Below are 17,872 nucleotides of genomic sequence, written 5' to 3' on the forward strand. Positions count from 1 at the left end.
ATTCATCCATCACCCAGTGACCAGTGACCAATGACCGGTATACTGTGCATTGTACAGTTGTATAATTCTCTCGCTCCCCAAATGTCACTGTAGTCTGGAGAAGAACATGGTCTAGGTTAGAGATGTCTTCCCACCGCCCAACTCCGACATCCGCCCGAGTCCTGAGTATCCTTTTGGAAAAACGTAGGGCGATTTGCTTTTCTGTCGCCCGCGTCAAAGTTTCCTCCAACTAGTCCCGAAACATGATTCATTTTTGACTTTCCAGCAGCCGACACATGGCAACCACGGTGGAATGATCGCCGCTAGCACGCCTGGTTATGGAGGTTCTGGACATGCAGCAGCGTCAAGTAGTTCAGCCACACGGGCGCCAAGATCCCCAACGCCCTGCAACCTATTCATGTAAGTAATTATTTGATCATGTAGGTAGGAATTCCGTAGGTAGGTATCCTTTCCCCTCCCTCATCAGTATATGTACTGTACCGTGGTGAGGTCAGACAGCATAAGTGTAACCAGCCAACAGGCTGATTGTCTAAATTAACCACAGTGGACTGACTGATCAGTGATGTCCACCGAGCAAACATCGTACCTCCGTCTCATTTGGGATAATGCAAAGTACTTCCCTCGCCAGACAGTGCAATTGATTATACCTTGGAATGCATACTTCATACTATCTGGGTCCTTACTCATATTGCCGGCACTAACTACAGTCCTGGTACCGCAGGCCCTTACCTGCCAAGTACTCGTTGGTCGATCTCCCTATCGAGCGAGCGGCACTCGTTGTGGCTCGAGACCTGAGTCTCAGCTAGTTTCATCCCTTGGCTTGTTGAATGAATGTGATGTATGTCAGTGTATCGTGGGTGGCGGCTGCCTCAGTTGTTGATGCCTCACCGACTCGGGGCTGTCTCCCCTTACACTGGAGGCATTAGTTACAGCACCTGCTCTCTTCCATTTTGCTCTTAGCGCCTGAGTCAGTCGATGCAACCTTGAAACTCCTGTTTTGGATCAGGTGTTGCTCAAATATCGGCAGGACCAGTGCTGCTATCTCAAACGCCATGTGATGGACAACGATCCAATGCCATCAGCGAGGCGAAATCGAGGGAACGGCAATCTACCCTCGTTCATCAGCCGGCAGCCTGTTTTCCTTGACCATGGCGATCGACTGATTGCCATGTTTTCTTTTTCCACGTTGAGGGGGAACCACCGGCCTGCAGATCGTGCAAGAATGCCCCCGCTTGTCTAGCGTGGCATCTATCAGCCAATCGTGGCGACAATCAGAAGCCTAGGTCGTACTGGTTATATGTGTGTTCAATTTGCTAGTAACTAGCACTGTGACACGAAAATCATCCACCTGAGGGGGGTGAATTCATCCACACATCGCAAAGGAAAAAAGACAAGAAGACCACGCCGGTCCAACAACAGGCACCCATCAATCAATTTCTTCAACGGAATCGGGGGCGGGGTCAGGATCGGACTACGATCGGATGGAAGCATTCACCCGTTGGTCCGTTTTTATCTTTTTCTATTTTTATTTTATTTTATCCTTCTTGCTCGAATGTGCGAGCGAGGGAGCTGTCACTCCGTGGATCACTGTATAACTACAGCGATTCCTTATTTACTGCTTATCGTTGCAGTGGATGGGGATTTTCTTTTCTACTGTTACAATCAGTAGATGGTTGGTCTTTGGTGTGGCAACAAAAGCAGGGCATAGAAAGTGCCAGGGCGATTTCGGACTTGGCTAACTAACCTGGCCCGGAGGTTAGACAGCGCTTTTGCGAGCCTCCAATCACAAGACTCGACCTTAAGTCCAACGGTCCAACCTATCGAATTTTACCCGCTCCAGCTGATGCTGCCAGCACTTTGGAGGAGGGCGAGGCAACAGCCTACTTCCTACACAGTAGAGCCTATAAGGCATGGGTGTTTGTTTGTATGGAGAGACACGGAAGCCCGTCTCTCTTCAGAGCGTCAACGATCAGATTCGATTTCACCATTATTTTTCAAGGTACGAATACAGAGTAACAGAGTAAGACGAGCCACGAGATGAATACCTATTGAGTACTTACTTATTGATGTCTGCGCTAGATACAGGGCCGGGGGTCGGACTACGGACCTTAGCGCGCCAGGGTTCCTCGTGCATTATTGGGCCATGTGCCTTCAATCTACGTGACACCCTCCGGCCGCGTTAAGGACCTGCCCGATCTGGCTTACTGAGACGGGGCACTACAGGCAGCCCCGGCCTGAGGCCATCAATCACTTTCAATTTCCCCTAACTACTCCCTACCGTCTCAGCCCAGCAGTCCCTGGTGGCAATTGATGCAGAGGCAAGCTCCATCTCGAAGGATGAGAAAGAGGGCTATGCAGCTTCGGAAGGATTTTTGCGACGGGTATTCCGTGCTCAGGGCTTGCTTGCTTGGATTGTTTCCATCCACAAATGCTCCTGCGCCGCGCGGAAGGGCCAGATTCCGGGTCTTGCCCTACGCTCGCATGATTACGCCAATATGTCTGGTCGAACGGGACCCAGGATGGTCACATTGATTCTGTCAGTGACCGCGTCAGCATTCAGTGTCTAGATTTTGCATGCAGGGCTCCTTTGAGCGGACGCGGCGACTTTTCAGCCGGCAGGCTACAGCGTCCGTGGAGTACCACAGGAGGTTTTCTGCGGCAAGACCCTAGGCTTTAACCTTCCCCGCCCAGCAACGACGATTATTGTCTGCCAGGCTGGACTAGTCCAGATGATGAGGCAGATCGAACAAGCAGGTCACAGTCGTCCGGCAGCTGCCCTGCGCATAGTACCGAAGCTCGGACTCACCTTCGTCGGAGAGATAACCATCTGGACCCCACGCCTCTAATCAAAGTGTGCATGCTGACCTTGCTTCTCATCCCTGCACATAGCCATGGGAATGACCATGGGTAAACAATATGCCAGACCTGGGTAACATGCAGCGGTCGAACAGCCCATGCCATCTGCAGCTCATTAGACATGGCGCCTGCCCCCAGCGCCAACGAAGCCACCAAATCAGGCTATATTCATCTACATACTTTGCTAGGGTCTGGAGTCCGGTTGGAGGACTCATCTAGGTGCTGACTTTCATCTCTGAGTAATGCCCACGAGACACCGATCGAAGCGCCAGTTGAACTCAGAGACTCGTTATCTGAATAAAGAACACACAACGAACGAACATACGCGAGCCTGCAATTAGCAAGAGATCCTCTACTCTTAGAGACTACCTCACTAACTGACGACTAAACAAGGGCATCCTCAAAAGATCATCCTCGAACACTGGTTATCGGCAACTCAATCACACGCAGTCCCTAGAAGTGACTAAGCTGTAATCTATAAGAGCCCAAGAGGTAATGTTGACACGTGAAGTACTAATTCCAGGTTTGGTCGTGCTTTTCCCTCTCATAAGCACTTCTGAGTAAAGCTTACTCCGTAGGTAGGTCTCCTCTCTCATTTAGTCATTCGGCCCCGTCTCCCTTCCCCCCCTCACTATCTCATTTCATCGGCCCTAACTAGTGCTTACTCGTGGAGCAACTAAGCCAAGCCCACACCCTCTCCACCAAGAAATCCTTCATCCTTCCTCCCCGACGGAACCTCGGTCCCTGTGTCCTTGACAAGTAGGGGGTCGGTGGAGCCCCCTTCGTGCGTCAGGCGAGGCGAGAGAGCCAGTCTGTTCCTGTAGCTCAATGGCTGAGGGTCTGCGATCGTTTCTTCAGCTGCAACTTTAGTTATAGTCTCGTGCCAGGAGTTCAGGTAGATACCTCGTAGTGTAGTTTGATCAACTCACACAGAGGAACTACTTAGTAAGAGAAACAGTACATCCTGCAGCCGCCAGCAAACTCCTCCGTACCCTCTCGGACAATCCCCGATCGACTCCTAATGACTTTCTTATAGACTACAATCACGAAGCAAGCGCCCAGACCCCACTGCGTAAACAGACAAGCAAGTAAACCCGGCAAACGGAAAACAGCGAAAAGCCGTCCTTCAGGACGCGAGGCTATTGCAGTTGCGTCCCCATGCAAACCATTCAAAAACGAAGAATAATGAAAGATGAGAGAGAGAGAGAGAGTAGCAGACAAAGAGGGGGGGAAGATGATACGTACCATTGTACAGTACTTATTCAAACTACAACTAAAAGAGCATTACTGTGGAGCTTTCTCTATCTACTTACACTGTATACAAAGTTTTTTATGCATACTATACCGCCGACCCCTCTTTTTACCACCACGTCTCCTCAACATACACTGTACGCAGTACACAAATTGGGGAGGGGGGTAAATGTGCCATAACAACTGCAACTGCAACTGCAAGCTTAGTTAGTGTGTCCATGCTTCCCCGTCCACCCGTCACCAAACTACTCCATAACTACTCAGGTACTCCATGGTAGTTACCGCTTTCTCCGCGCATCTCCTAGTACTAGGAGTCTGCTATCTGACAGCCTCCAGCCTCTCAGTCTCTCAGTCTCCCTCCGTGAACAATCGGAGAAAAAAAGCAATCGCCAACGACCAATAGCGAAAAGATCGCAGCCCCTACCTTACCTCCTAAAAACAAAATCAAATCAAAACAAGCCAAATGCAGAGACAAAGCTCAGACCAACGGCGGTAATTAGACAATCACCGTACTCCGTACCGTTAAGAATCCTACGGAGATTTGGGAAAAAAAAAAAAAAAAGGAATCACCCCCAGATGACACTACTACTAGACATTTCGGACTTTTCGTCGTCTCGGACTAGTTGGCGTGGATGAAAAGCAATGCGCTCAAGCTCCGAAAGTCCGAGTGTTGGGGCTGGAAGGAAAATGCGGGATTTGGGGAATACCGTAGGTTTAGTTACAGTATGTATTTCCGAGGTGGGTGGTGGGCCACGTGGTTAAGGCTGGCAGGCACTAATTAACTTTACTGTAGTAACGTACGAAGCGGAAATGTACCTATCTTTGAGTAGGTAGTTTTTTTTTTTTTTTTTCTTCTTCTTCTTGGGTTCTGGATGTCATAGGGCGGAGGGATGGGTGGGTGGGTGGGTTTTTTCTTGTGGCTGGATGGGAGGAGGATGGTTTCTTTGTTTTGAATTCCCTCCTGCTATTGCGGTTGAGTTCGTTGGGGTCTGTGAGGTGAACTGTTCTAATTTACCTGATCCCTTATGGTGATTACTGTAGGTGCTGACCGGAACGCCATCAGAGATCGTTTCAAGTTACTGTGTGTATAGCTACTCAGTGCTATCTTGACGAGGTAAATAGTCACATTTGATGCAAGACCTCGCGGAGACTAGACTATATTCAAGGTTGTTCCGTGCGCCCACCACGAAAGCAGCACGCTCTATCCACAAGACATGGAAATAAGCCCTATCATCAAAAAGAATAAAAACAAGGAACATATTCAGTCCGGTTGATTGAGTCTGCGATCAAGTCGAAAGAATTCAGCCTTGCCAGTGGACGCGGACCATCCATGAAGTCGGAATCAGCCTCTCCCTACGAAGTACATTATGATCGATGGGAAAGTTCATTTAGGTATAGCGAACAAGCTTTGCCTGCCATAAGATGTACAGCAACAGGAGGGCGTACAGTACAAGCACCCTCAAACTCATCAAGTCAATCACCTAGTCAAGAGATTCGATTGGTTCGTTAGTGGGATGGGTCAAACACCAGCCTCACTTGCCCATCTTGCTGCATTGTATTGCCCTGCGCGTCAATATGACGACGGAGTATAGATGTGCTACATGTGGAGGCATCCGCAGGCTGTGTTCAGCTGTGAAAAATCAAAGATTGACAATCTGACTTGGAAAAGAAAAAAAAAAAAAACAACTTACCTATAGAAGAGCATAGACCCCAATTAATTATGCTGTTGCCTATTCTGCTCTGGTAGGTAATGAGGCTGACTTACTCCAAACCGTCTAGTCTAGTCTCTGCGTGGGATCGAGGTGTGGGGGTGGATGAGCTGGGGGCTGGGTCACTGGATCTGGGCCACTGGATCTGGATTCGATTGATCCTTCAGGAACTCGGGGGCTGTGTTGGATTTGGCACTTCGTGACGAATTCCAGGAATGGCGGTTGTACATGTACAGTAAGTACTGGAGTACTCGAGGTAACTAGTAAGTAATTACTAGTACCTCCCGAGTCACTCGCCTCGACAGCTGGAAGCAGAGCTGTGGTTGTTTAGTCGGCTGTCTAAATTCATTGCCAGTGTGACACTGCGGATGGCAAGATGCTCCAGATTTGTTCATGTAGGGTAAACAAGATCTATTTTTTAGTATCCTGGTCTCAATATGGCTTCCAAGGCATTGGTATATACAGGCTCATTTTTGGATTCAAAGTGTTCATTCATCATCTCCCTCCTCTTCGTCCTCCTCCATGTCTTCAAAATCAGCTGCGTCGTCATCATCATCACCATCATCCTCGTCCTCCTCATCGTCATTGTCGTCGAACTCAACACCCAAGTCACCAGTGATGTCCCAGCGGTCACCCTTGGCCGCGGCACTGACGTACTTGACAAACTTGAGCGTGCCGCTGTCGCGAAGGACAATGCTGAGGCGGTTCCATCCGGCCGCTGTGCTGAAGAGAATGCCGTCGTCCTCGTCGGCGGCGGCGGACCGATAGATCGCCGCGTCGCCCTCGTCCTCGTCGTCTCCGGCCATGTAGATCTCGTATCCACCCACCGCGGGCTCATCGCCCGTGGACTCGGGTTTGGGCTTGGACGAGGACTTCTCCTCGGACTCGCCGTCGGCCTCCTCGTCTTCATCCTCCGCGCCTTCGGGCTCCCACCCGGGCGTGGGCGTCAGGCACAGAGTGAACTCCAGGCGGGGCTCCTCCCCATCGTAGCCGCTGGCGAGGGTGTAATCCTGGCCCCGGCGGAAACGGCGCGCAAGGTAGTCGAAGCTCGAGATGCGAGCCGCACCGGTGATCAGCGCCAGCCACTTGCGGAAAGCCCGGGACGGAAAGAGGTCGTTGAGTAGCTCTTGGAGTGGGGTCTTCTGATCCTCCGTCGCGGTTCCGTGCTGCTGAAACATATAGCGTTGCTTGTGGGGGGGCCGGGCAACGGTCCACCCGGTCTGGGCAAGGATCTCGTCCGAGTTGTTGGGCAGGGACCGCTTCTCCTGCTCTTCAATGTACGTGCGCACGCGAGCGGCGAATTTCTCCGACAGGAATCGGTCAAGGCTAAGGGAGGATTCATTGCCAAAAGTCTCCGACATCTCCTCGGCGATGTCAGGAGTCAGATATGAGGGGGCGATGTATTGAATCAGGAAGTTCAGGTCGGACTCCGTGAACTCGGTGCTGGGTTCTTCTTCCACCTTCGCCTTGCCCTTGCCCTTGCCCTCATCCGCCGGTCCGTCGACCTCCTCGCAGACGACCGGCTTGGGCTGGGGGAGATCGTAGATATCGCCTCGTCCCTGGAGTTGGGCAAGACTGCTACGCTCGGCGAGCTTCTCCTCCAAGCCAGCCTCGTATCCGTCTTCGCCTTCCTGGGGAATGTGGAACCATCCGCTGATCGCCATGCGCACCCGCTTCTTGGACTTGTCCTCGTTCTCCTTAGGGTGGTAGACCTCCTCAACATCGTGGAAACTCTCGCCAGGTTGAACGGTGAAAAAGCTCAGCTGGTTGAACGCGGGAGGAATGCTAAGGCTGAAGTCCGGGCTGGGGATCTTGACATCCTCGCCATTGACATCCTTCTTCGTGGTTGTAGGGTAGAGGCGCAGCGCACCACCCCATTCTTCTTGCCATGGGGTATCGGGATCGGTGAGGTACAGAATGTAGGATACACGTCTGCTGCCAATGACATCGTCATGACACAAGAGGTGGCAGCCTTCGTTGTAGACATTGATGGCCATGTCGGTCTTGCGACCGCTGAGCTTGCCGGATCCGGTCACGGCGGAGAGGTATTCGCGAAAGCGCGCAGAGTACATAGCATCGCGTAGCTTCAGGATCGAAGGGAGCTTGGCCAAGGAGGCATCGTCAAGACCGTCCAGATTTGCCAGATCACCAGACTGGAAGATCTTGTAAATATCCGTCTCCTTCTCGGTAAAGTCGACTTGTGCCTGGATTTCATCGCGGACTGCGCGGAGGAGAGAGGGCTCGATCAAGGGGGAAATGACTCCATGCTTGTAGCTTAAAGAGTAGTCAGCCTGTTGTTCAATTGCATTTCTGCAGGATATGATTTGGCGATCGGGGGATTGACGTACGGAGCAGATTGAGCGTACTGCTCGGTATACTTCTGTTGCTCCGAGGGCTCGAACAGACCGTCACGGAAACGGGCGGCGGCTTCCTCGCTGGACAAGGCGCGCTTCTTCGTCTCCGGCTGACCTTTGGCACTCGAGCTGCTCTGTGTCTTACGCTTCATTTTGAGTGATGTAAAGAGATGATGAGAGGAGGAGATGCCTGGGAGGAAAGTCGAATGCGACAGCGGAGGGACGGTCCCTCTTTTTTTGCTAAATTTTAGTTTGGCGGTGAGGATTTTGCAGCCAAAGATCCAGTCAGCCCACCTCCCATCAGGCCATGTGCTGCTGGAGACACTGTGCGAACTGCACTTTTGTTGTGTTTATGTGGGGTCATTGGGTCAATAAGAATACAGAAACTCATAGAATTATTATTCAATTGATTGGTACAGTACACCCTACGAAATTATCTCATTCAATGTGCCAGAAATGACATGGCGGCTCGGGTTCCTGGCGTTTGCGATGGAAGCTTGGATTGCTCCGCACTGCCCCCCCGATAATCCCCTGGCGATAAGCCGCGTATCTCCTCCATTCATCTGCCTCATCACTCCCACACTCTCGTCTTGGTCACCAACAAGGCAGTTGCTAAAAGCTATCGAGACCCTGTACTTGGACTGATAGCGCAGATTCTCTTTCAGTCCTCTGTTGTGTTTAACCGAATCAAAATCATCCTCTCACTCTCGACGGTCTTCTCAGGACGCACAGCGCAGACGTCATTGAGCGCCGATCGCGGCATCAGTCCATCGATAGAGCGATCGATCCGTCCTCTGTTCGCGCCTTCAGTTATCCCTTCAAGTCGAACCACCCACACGAGAACATTGAACGATGCAGGCACTACAAGACCCTCAAGAAAATTCGCCTGAACGGCCAGGAACTCCTCCGCGCCCTCCATATTCCCCGGTGACACCGACCTTTGCGCATCTCGCACCTGTCATCCCTCCTGCGGCAAACGGACTTTCGCACCCCATCATTCCTCCCCCAGCATCGCCGTCTCCCACCACCAAAACGCCGCCATACGGTGGCTTGACACCAAACTTTGCTCCTCGCCCACCGCCTCAGAGTGCCCCAATCTTTGCCACGGAACCGGCGCCCGTGCCTATTTCCGAGAGCGACAACCCAGATGCCATCGCGCTACGGTCGGCCATCTCGATCCTCCAGCTCCAGAAGCAGCAGAGTCTGCGAGACATTCGGACCTTGGATCATATGAAACGGGCTGCAGCGGCGGACCCGGAAGGCTTCGCGCGCGAATTGGCTGCGGGGAACCTCACGGCGAAAGATAAGGGCGGCTTTATCGAGTTCAATCATGAGACAGCGAGTCTCGGCGACAATGAGGATGACGATGGAGCGATGGAGATGGATCCGGAGACGACCAAAGGATCTGCATTCGGAACAATCCCACCTCCACAGAACGTGATCCGGATGCCTCCTATCAACTGGGCCAAGTATCAAATCGTGGGCGAATCCTTAGATAAAATGCATGAGGAACAACAGCGTCGGCCATCTGCGGGAGAGCCGCGCAGGGATGACAGCGCTCAGCGGGCTCCAGAGTATCTTCTGGCATCGCCCTACCGACCGTTAACGGACAAGCTGGACAGCCCTAGCAAGGCCAAGGGGACTGGCAGCAAAAGCAAGAAGTCTTGATCCCAGCCATGGCTTACGACCAGTATGCTGATTCATGATTGGACAAGCCAGTGGCAGCATTAGCATTCCTATCATACACTAAGAAACAAAAACATGCAACACGACCGACGGGAGCACATTACACGTGCAGGATCTCTGCATGTACATGACAGACGGGATTTTAATGATCATAAGCAGTCAACTGCACTTGAGATCTTCCATCGCAGCAAGTGTCTCTTGAAGTCTCTCATGGGCCTTTTCAACTCGTTTGACCTGCGCCACCATCTCGGCCTCAGTGGTAACTGCGGGGGTGGTCTTAAGTTGCACAGGGGGCAGGATATCCATCACTTCGCGCACCTCCTCTTTGGACGCCTCCGAGGCTTTCAAAGCGATCATTGTCCGGTACCGCAGATTTTCCACCGTTCGCTTCCTTCTGTACTCCCGTTCAACAATCCCCACGTTCTGCTCTTCCTTACCGCGCGTCTCCGATCCGCGTGCATTTGCGCTCAGCCAGGCCTTTGCCTTGGGACAATCGGCTCGCGTCTGCATGACGATCTCCGCGACGGCCCTGCGCGACAGAGGAGGGTTGAAGTCGCTACCATCGTACCGCGGTATCTGCTGACCAGACACCTTTTTGGTCTACTTGGGTTGTATTTTCGGTTAATGTTAGCAGGTTTGACAGTCATTCAAGCATGTATTCCTCCATTTATCACTTGCCCCAATATGTATCGCTAAACCCACTTCGTCCACCTTGACCTGAACTGTTTCATCCTTGGCGTCAATTGTGGCGAACGGCGAGGCGAGCTTCGCGGCTTTTTCAGCCCAGAACCTGGCCCACGCTAGCTGAGATTTCTGAAAGACCTGGAAGGTATCGTGTTCGCGGCGCTTTGATCGATCCTGGGTGGGCTCCGCGGTAAAAGTCCCAGGCCCGTTCGCGTTCTGGTGAGGCTGACGTGCAGACCCGGGGGCTGGCAATTCGGCGGACTTGCGTTTCTTTCTGGCCATGTTGAATGTTTGAGGCGAGGTCTGATGTTAGTCTGGTTTGTATGGTGTCCCAATGAGAGAGTAGGTCATTTCTGGGGTGAGTGGACGTGAGGAACAGAAGTGAAATGAAGCTCAACAAGTGGAGGGAAGGAAATGAAGGACGAACGACCCCAGGTGACCTTTCTCAACGACATCATTCCGCCTCGCTTGACGACGTCGGTGGGTCCTGGTGCTGGTGAAGGTGAAGTTGCGCATATTTCGCTATGTTGGCGTGTACTCTAGCCTTTGTTTGGTGAATATTTGTAAAGAAATGGATTTGCTACAGGGTGGTATAGAAGATAATATCATGCCATGTAACACGGAAAGAGTCCTTAATCCTAAGATAGCTACAGTGTATATCTCAGGTTATGAAGTTTTGGATATAGACTTGAACTTCTGTAGAACTTGAGCTTATATCACTAGGATCTTGATTTATATCTACTATCTACCAAAGTCTATGATATCAATATTTTCTAGTTCTAAGCCAGTCAATCCTTAGAAGTACAAAGAATAGTTTCACTAGCTCTAGGTACTGACTATAGAATAAGTGAAGTGTTCTATGCGATAACCTAGAGTTCGGATATCTTTTCTGCTCTAACATACATGCTCTCACATCTCATTCACATTTCACATCTGCATGGTCCTGGTTCCCAAACTGCCGCTCTGGATCTGATCCTATAATCCTACACTGCAACCCCCAAGCCAAGCATACAGTAACACCTTCCCACATACTCCCATGTCTCCCCGACAGAACCAAGCTCATCAAAAGAAGGAATTCCACTCACAATTTCACCCCCCCAACCCTCCCACTTCCACTTCCACTCCCCACCCCCTCCCACCGCTCCACCCTCCCCCTCCCCTCCGCCACTTCCCTCTTCTTCCTCCCCTCCACGCGACCCCTCCACGCGACATTCTCCGCATGCCCGTCCAAAATCCCCAACGAGTGCCGCCACATCTCCTCCTTCATCATCCCATAGATCCCCGTGGCGGCTTTCGTCTGCAGGTTGCGGACCCGCACGAACCGCACCGCCGCCTCCACCGAGTCCGCCAACCCATCCACCAGCCCCGCCTCCAGCGCGGCCGTCGGCCCGCCAAACCGCCTCGCCTCGAGCACGAGGTCCCGAAACGCGACGGCCGACAGCTTCTCCCGGAAGATGCTCATCATCGGCGCCTCCAGCGGGACGCCGAACTCGAGCTCATTGATGCAGAGAAACCCCTTTGCCGGGTTCTGAAGCCGGTAGTCGTGGTACATGGCTAGCATGAGGCCGCCGGCGAAGGCGTGGCCGTTGAGGAGGGCGAGGGTGGGCATTGGGTAGCTTTTCAGCGTTGTCAGTTGAGGGTTGGTTGGTTATGGGGGGGAGGAATCTAAGGAAACGGGACGGGGAAAAGGGGCAGAGATGCATGCATGCATACGTGAGTAGACGACGGAATAACTTCCATAACCATTTATCGAGGAATCCGTCGGTGGATTGCGCGAGCTTCAGGTCTAGTCCGTTGCTGTAGAATTTCGGGATCCCGCTCGTGGTGATGAGCACGCCGCGCGGGTAGCGGTGTTCGAGGATGTCGAGGGCCAGGAGAAAGGCATCGATGAACGTGGGCGTGAGACGGTTGTCTTTGGGGGAGGTGAAGGTTAGGATGTAGATGGTTTTGTCCTCGGCGGAGGGGGAGGGATTGGTGCAGGTGAAGGTGCCGCCGGTGGAGGAGATGGGGAGGGTGAAGAGGGGGGTTGCCATGTTCGTTGTGTGGTGGTTACTTGGGAGTTTATTATGATGTTGTTTATATCAGACTATAGAGTATATGTATGTCGAGAGTATTTAGTACTGGTTAGTTTATGCAGGAATCGAGGATATGCTGATCAAGTGATCAGATCAAAGCACATGTAAAGTTAGTGTCTGCGGGCATCACATGCCAGCATTCGGACCGAACTACAACTACGTATCGCCCCCCCATCCATTCACTTACTGCCTCTACTACTTATGCATTCAACTCAATACATCCTCCTTTTAACTCAATCGCAACCCGCCTCTTCATACTGTCCCGCAGCAACCAGGCAAATAAATCTCCATCGAAGAGCCCAATCCATCGAAGCCCTGACAAAACACGATCGATCTCCTCTTGCTCATTCTCCGCAAGTAGCGTCTCTCGGAAGACCGTCTGCGTCTCGGGAATGATGTAAGACTCACTTAGGCCAGCCGAGTGCCGGTTGGGAAAACCGACGAGATTGAACCCCGGGATGATGTGCTACGGCGTGGCCGCCGCCATCAGATCGTTGCCGTCCACCGTCGCGATCTGGCCGTCGCGGTACCACTGCGCCGGGTTGAGGAGCACCCAGGAGACCCCCGCGCGAGCTTCACGAGAACCTGTGGCCCAGCGGATTGTCGGAGTTCTCAGGCGCGGGCAGCGCGCCGCACCAGCTGGTGAACGCGGTGATCTTGCCCCCGGCCTGATGGACCTCGTCGATGGTCTTCACCGCGTAGAGGTGGTCGATGCCCGGCTCAAGGCCAATCTCGTAGAGGACGGTCACGCCGGCGGACTGGGCGGCGGCGTCGAGCGCTCTGAGGGCTGGGGAGGTGAAGCTGGCGGTGACGACGGGCTTGCGGTGGGTGATGGCGGCTTGCACGACCGTGGCGTGGTAGGTGTAGGGGATGAGGAAGATGATGAAGTCGGCGTGGGAGATGGCCGTCTCGAGCTTTGTTTGGCTCGGAAAACGTCGAGGGCGATGGCGGTTGTGTTATGGTAGTTGCCGGCTAGGGACTGCGCGGCGTTGAGGGTGCGGCAGGCTACGGTGACATGCACGCCTGCCTCGGAAGGAATAGGAAGATCTTAGCAGGAGGAGCACAAGCATTGATAAGTGCCGGCGGAGGATGCTTTGCACCTATTGTACTAGCAGTAAGCTGCCTTACTGCGGCTGCGATATGAGTGCCGTCTGTGCTAAGCATAGGTATCTATTGCGGTATGTGATGAATGACTCACGCCGGCGAGGTCAACGCAGGGTGGCAACTGTAGCACAGGTCGAGTGCCCTTGCATCATATCATATGGCAGTGTAGACTATATCTATGCCTCAACTTCTAGCCCAATGAGAGTTGTAGAAGCCCTTTCCGGCTCAATTGCCTTATTGATAATCGAATGCGCGGTCTGTCTGTATACGTGTCTTCTATCTATCTTGCGAGAACACGCGGCTGATATAGCCAGACCACAGCATAGCATCATCCACAATGGCAATCATGTACAATGCGCAGGAAATATATTGGTGATTCGAGACATTGATCACTGAATTCTTTCCACAGACCCAACAATCATCCGCATCTGAAGCAGATCAGCACACGCCGATCTCATCACATATACGTTTATTGATGCCACTTATCGCATACCGACACACCCTCGCATACACCATCCCAATATCAGAAAGCCTGATAACATCTCATAAAATCGAAGCTAACTCTTCGCCTCGATCAACAACTACAAAGCCCCACCCTTCCACCACAGCCTTTTACTACACAACACAACGGAACCCCCATCCCAATAAGCAAATCTACCCTCTTGAACCAATGTCCTAGTTCGGCCAGCTTTCAAATCCCTCACAAAATTCAATCAGAATTGAACAACAGAGATGTGAACTAGGAGACTGTCATCTTGTATACTACACAAACAGCCAACGGCACCATCAGCCTTTCTCAATATTCAAGCACCGAGATACTATCAACGTTTCTTATGGAGCTAGCTTGGACTTCTTTGCAAAACTCACTAGCGTACAGTATGCACCTATAAGTCCCAGCCGATTGATAGATGACAGGTTTCCGTAGTTCCATGGTGCACAGAGATCTAGGCTGATTCTTGATTTCCCGGCATCATATTGGTGTCACCGGGCTGAAAAAAACCAACGCCAACTGGCAGAGACACGAGTAGTTCAGCATTCGAAGAGCGCTCGGGGAATTGGGTAGAGCCTGGCAGTGCCAATGTTGTTGCTTGGGGGAAGGATAGCAGCTCTAACGGACCATGATGTTACGCGACGGTGATATATTTCAACTCGTGTTTCCGGAATGTACCTTCAAGGACTCGGAGCTGGATGTAGGTGGTTTGACTCAATGCAGTATAACTATCTCACGTAATAAGGCCAATTGAGGATTAGAACTAGGATATAGATACTTTATAGTAGTATAAATCTGAAGATGAAAGAGTGCAAGATGCTTTTTGTGTCTTGATGTCGTGGTGATAAGAAGCGACTTAACTACTAGACTAAACCTTACCCTTAAACCACCGAACTACTGGCGTACTACAAACAAGGATAACTGTGAATAAGTAGACGTCTATCACTAGACAACAAAGGCATAGATAGATAGCAACGATCAACCCACGAAAGTCTGGTATTCCTCTCCACTACTCCGCAGAGTGAGTCGACATCATCACTGACGTCATCTCATCCCATCCCATCGCACCCCCCTCATAAACCACCTCCCAGTTCACTTGCAACGCACCATAGATCCCTACATCCTAACAGTTTAGCAAGCGCCTAAGACATCAGTATCTGCCACAATCTTATTATACCACCTATTCGACGATAGACCCACCACGACCACCACCACCATGCAATCAACCCACCAGCCCAGCCAACCCGCTCAACCTCCCAAAGAAGCAGGCTACAACCAAGCCTCCAATCCAGTCACACAGACACCATACGAGCAGCGCGTGCCCCAGGAATCCACCCAGCCCCGACAGCGCGGGGACGCCATGTCCTCCATCACGCGGTCCGCGGATTCCCGCCCGGCCAATGATGAGGCCCTGCGGCAGCTGAACGCAGACCGAGAGCAGGAGCGCGAGGCTATGCACAAGGCGTCGGATGTGGATCTGGAGTACGGCGTCGAGCAGCAGCCGGCCGAGGGGGAAATCGCCCATGCAGTCAAGAGTACGTCGGAACGGGCGCGTGCCCGCGCGCAGGCCGGGGCCCACGCTGGACCCGTGGGGAGCGCCAATGGACCCGGGGGCCCGGGGTATGAGAAGGGACTGGCGGCCGATTTGGATCGAAAGGCCGAAGAACATGAGCGCATCCTCGGGGACCGCGTGGGACAGTCCCCGGCGGAACCGGACGGGGATGGGGTGCTGGCTGAGAGGGAGGCGTTGAGGGAGCGGAAACTGAAGCAGGATAGTGAGTTGGATGTAAAGGGGGCGGTCTCGAAGGGCACGGGAGATCCTGTTGTGGGTTGAGATCGTGTTACTGTCCTTTTTTTCATTTATAGAGCTCATGCGGGAATTGAGGTAATGAACATCTAATTAAGATTCCATTCATCCTATCCGAGATATCACAGTAATCAATGTGAGAATACTGGTTTGCGGCTGTCTGACCAGGCGATGCCGCGAGGGTATCACAGTATACATCATAATCAATCATCAGCGTCATCGCCCTCTCCAATGGATACCTTCTTCAATGCTAGATCCCGCTTCAGGTCATTAATACGTTTCGCCAGCTTGTTTTTGAGAATGGCGTTGGGCATGTTCTCCCACTTGACCGTCTCGGCACGAATCAGAGCCTCCAGCTCAACAATCTCCTCACGCTGCTGCTGTAGCTGGCGTTGTTGCTCGAGTTGTTCTTCATCCATCTCGTCGTCGCCCGGTTCGTCATTATCGTCACCATCTGACCCGTCGCTCTCATCGCCTGAGGTGTCGGCTGCTGGTGTGGAGGGTTTGGTTGCCATGGGCGTACCGGCCTGGTATACTCCGGTGTCTGATTGCGGACCACTCGCAGCGTCTGCGGCAGCAGCATCGCCTTCGTCTCCGGCGGCCAAGGCAGCCTCCATTTCAGCTGCGAGAGCATCCTCGAAATCTTCTTCGAAGAAAGCACCGGCATTCATACCCTCATCAACCTCGCCCTCCGCATCTTGTTCCTCGTCGTAGTACTCGTCACCGTAGTCGCCATACTCTCCGCTCTGCACTACGCCCTCATTGCGATTCAACGACGCAGCATCTACCAGCTCGTAGCGAGGCGGGGCTACCGAAGCTTCGTCCTGCTTGATCATATCGTCTACAGCTTTCTCGACCTGTTCAATTGTCCGCGTGCTGACACGCTCACGGAACCGACGTCTCCTCACCCACCGAAGAGGCGGCGCCAGACCATGCGGATATTGTAAGTTTAGGTCATCAGTCAGGGCCACCTCGTCTGGTACTGGGTAATCCATAGCCTCCTGTTCGTTGGCCACCGGGCCCAGGACTAACAGCATCTGGCAGATATCCGCAGACTTGTACCACCCTCTTCGATCCCAGCTCTTCATTCCCTCGATAATGCACGGCAAATCCACTAAGGCTGCGGCATATTGGCGATCCCGGACCTTGAAAATGGCACGGCGACCTTCGCGAGTCAGCGGCTTGAAGGAGAATTCGGATCGGTCGAAGCGGCGCTCGGCGATCGCACGTCGAAGGTATTCGCAATCGTCCCCAGGCAACATGCGTAGGATGAACTGTTCTTCGATGGCGGGATCGATCTCCGTGTCGGAGGCTTCCGAATCGTAGCCCACGCCTGTCGGGCGATTGGGGACCAGCCCCTTGTTCTTAATTCGGATGGATTGCACGCCTGGTTTCTTGGCTGGGTTGATCAACTTGAGGCGTTTGGGGCCGGCAGCTGGCGCGGTCGCGGCGGCGGCGGACGGTTCTGGTACGGCGGGCCCCTCTGCTGGGCGCTTTTTCGATGGCTTCTTCTTCTTGGGTTTGTCATCTCCTCCAGCCCCTTCAGCGATAGAAGGTTTCCGTGGGATCTTTAATGTAATTTTGCGCTGAGGAGTTTCTGTCGGCTTGGGAGTCGGAGGCGCAGGCTGGGAAGGAGTCGACGGCGCCGATGCCTTTGCCTTGTTCTTGTTAAAGGTGAGCTTCAGAGACGGCCGGGGGGTGTCCGACATGGTGCAAGTGGTCCACCGATATGGCGGGGAGAATCAGTGAAAAGTATCTCGTATGAAATTAAGAAGATAAGCCTGGTTACGAGCAGAGAAGAAAGAGGAGTGAGAAGAGATGGGGTGTAATGAGCAAGAGGTTGCGAACGGCGCGGG

The 17,872-nt window shown here is 52.7% G+C and overlaps 8 protein-coding genes across 8 annotated transcripts; 4 read left to right on the top strand and 4 right to left on the bottom strand.

The window, feature by feature from the left end:
- Positions 1-6,211: 6,211 nt before the first annotated feature.
- BP01DRAFT_421128 (oxidative DNA demethylase) lies at positions 6,212-8,395 on the bottom strand. Its single transcript, XM_025579496.1, has 2 exons — positions 8,165-8,395; positions 6,212-8,090 (listed from the first exon to the last, which is right to left on the bottom strand). The coding sequence occupies exons 1-2, from the start codon at positions 8,320-8,322 to the stop codon at positions 6,305-6,307; spliced, it is 1,944 nt and encodes a 647-aa protein (XP_025433957.1). The 5' UTR covers positions 8,323-8,395; the 3' UTR covers positions 6,212-6,304.
- Positions 8,396-8,550: 155 nt separating this feature from the next.
- BP01DRAFT_174087 (uncharacterized protein) lies at positions 8,551-8,919 on the top strand. The gene has a single exon (XM_025570801.1). The coding sequence runs from the start codon at positions 8,627-8,629 to the stop codon at positions 8,813-8,815; it is 189 nt and encodes a 62-aa protein (XP_025433958.1). The 5' UTR covers positions 8,551-8,626; the 3' UTR covers positions 8,816-8,919.
- Positions 8,920-9,927, top strand: BP01DRAFT_174088 (uncharacterized protein). The gene has a single exon (XM_025570802.1). It carries the CDS (start codon positions 9,023-9,025, stop codon positions 9,836-9,838), a length of 816 nt encoding a protein of 271 aa, XP_025433959.1. The 5' UTR covers positions 8,920-9,022; the 3' UTR covers positions 9,839-9,927.
- Positions 9,928-10,015: 88 nt separating this feature from the next.
- Positions 10,016-10,822, bottom strand: BP01DRAFT_363170 (uncharacterized protein; the record flags this gene model as incomplete). Its single annotated transcript, XM_025576256.1, has 2 exons — positions 10,016-10,456; positions 10,559-10,822. 2 exons carry the CDS (start codon positions 10,820-10,822, stop codon positions 10,016-10,018), a joined length of 705 nt encoding a protein of 234 aa, XP_025433960.1.
- A 572-nt stretch (positions 10,823-11,394) lies between these two features.
- BP01DRAFT_413778 (enoyl-CoA hydratase/isomerase family protein) lies at positions 11,395-12,656 on the bottom strand. The gene is made up of 3 exons (XM_025579020.1): positions 12,254-12,656; positions 11,709-12,156; positions 11,395-11,515 (listed from the first exon to the last, which is right to left on the bottom strand). The coding sequence occupies exons 1-3, from the start codon at positions 12,571-12,573 to the stop codon at positions 11,468-11,470; spliced, it is 816 nt and encodes a 271-aa protein (XP_025433961.1). The 5' UTR covers positions 12,574-12,656; the 3' UTR covers positions 11,395-11,467.
- Positions 12,657-12,779: 123 nt separating this feature from the next.
- On the top strand, positions 12,780-13,913 carry BP01DRAFT_353875 (uncharacterized protein). The gene has a single exon (XM_025574286.1). The coding sequence runs from the start codon at positions 13,074-13,076 to the stop codon at positions 13,578-13,580; it is 507 nt and encodes a 168-aa protein (XP_025433962.1). The 5' UTR covers positions 12,780-13,073; the 3' UTR covers positions 13,581-13,913.
- Positions 13,914-15,263: 1,350 nt separating this feature from the next.
- BP01DRAFT_353876 (uncharacterized protein) lies at positions 15,264-16,103 on the top strand. Its single transcript, XM_025574287.1, has one exon. The coding sequence runs from the start codon at positions 15,426-15,428 to the stop codon at positions 16,041-16,043; it is 618 nt and encodes a 205-aa protein (XP_025433963.1). The 5' UTR covers positions 15,264-15,425; the 3' UTR covers positions 16,044-16,103.
- Positions 16,104-16,139: 36 nt separating this feature from the next.
- Positions 16,140-17,864, bottom strand: BP01DRAFT_334400 (transcription initiation factor TFIID subunit 7 family protein). The gene has a single exon (XM_025573160.1). It carries the CDS (start codon positions 17,723-17,725, stop codon positions 16,220-16,222), a length of 1,506 nt encoding a protein of 501 aa, XP_025433964.1. The 5' UTR covers positions 17,726-17,864; the 3' UTR covers positions 16,140-16,219.
- Between the last annotated feature and the right edge of the window lie 8 nt (positions 17,865-17,872).

Source organism: Aspergillus saccharolyticus (assembly GCF_003184585.1).
Source record: "Aspergillus saccharolyticus JOP 1030-1 unplaced genomic scaffold BP01scaffold_5, whole genome shotgun sequence".
NCBI lineage: Eukaryota > Fungi > Ascomycota > Eurotiomycetes > Eurotiales > Aspergillaceae > Aspergillus > Aspergillus saccharolyticus.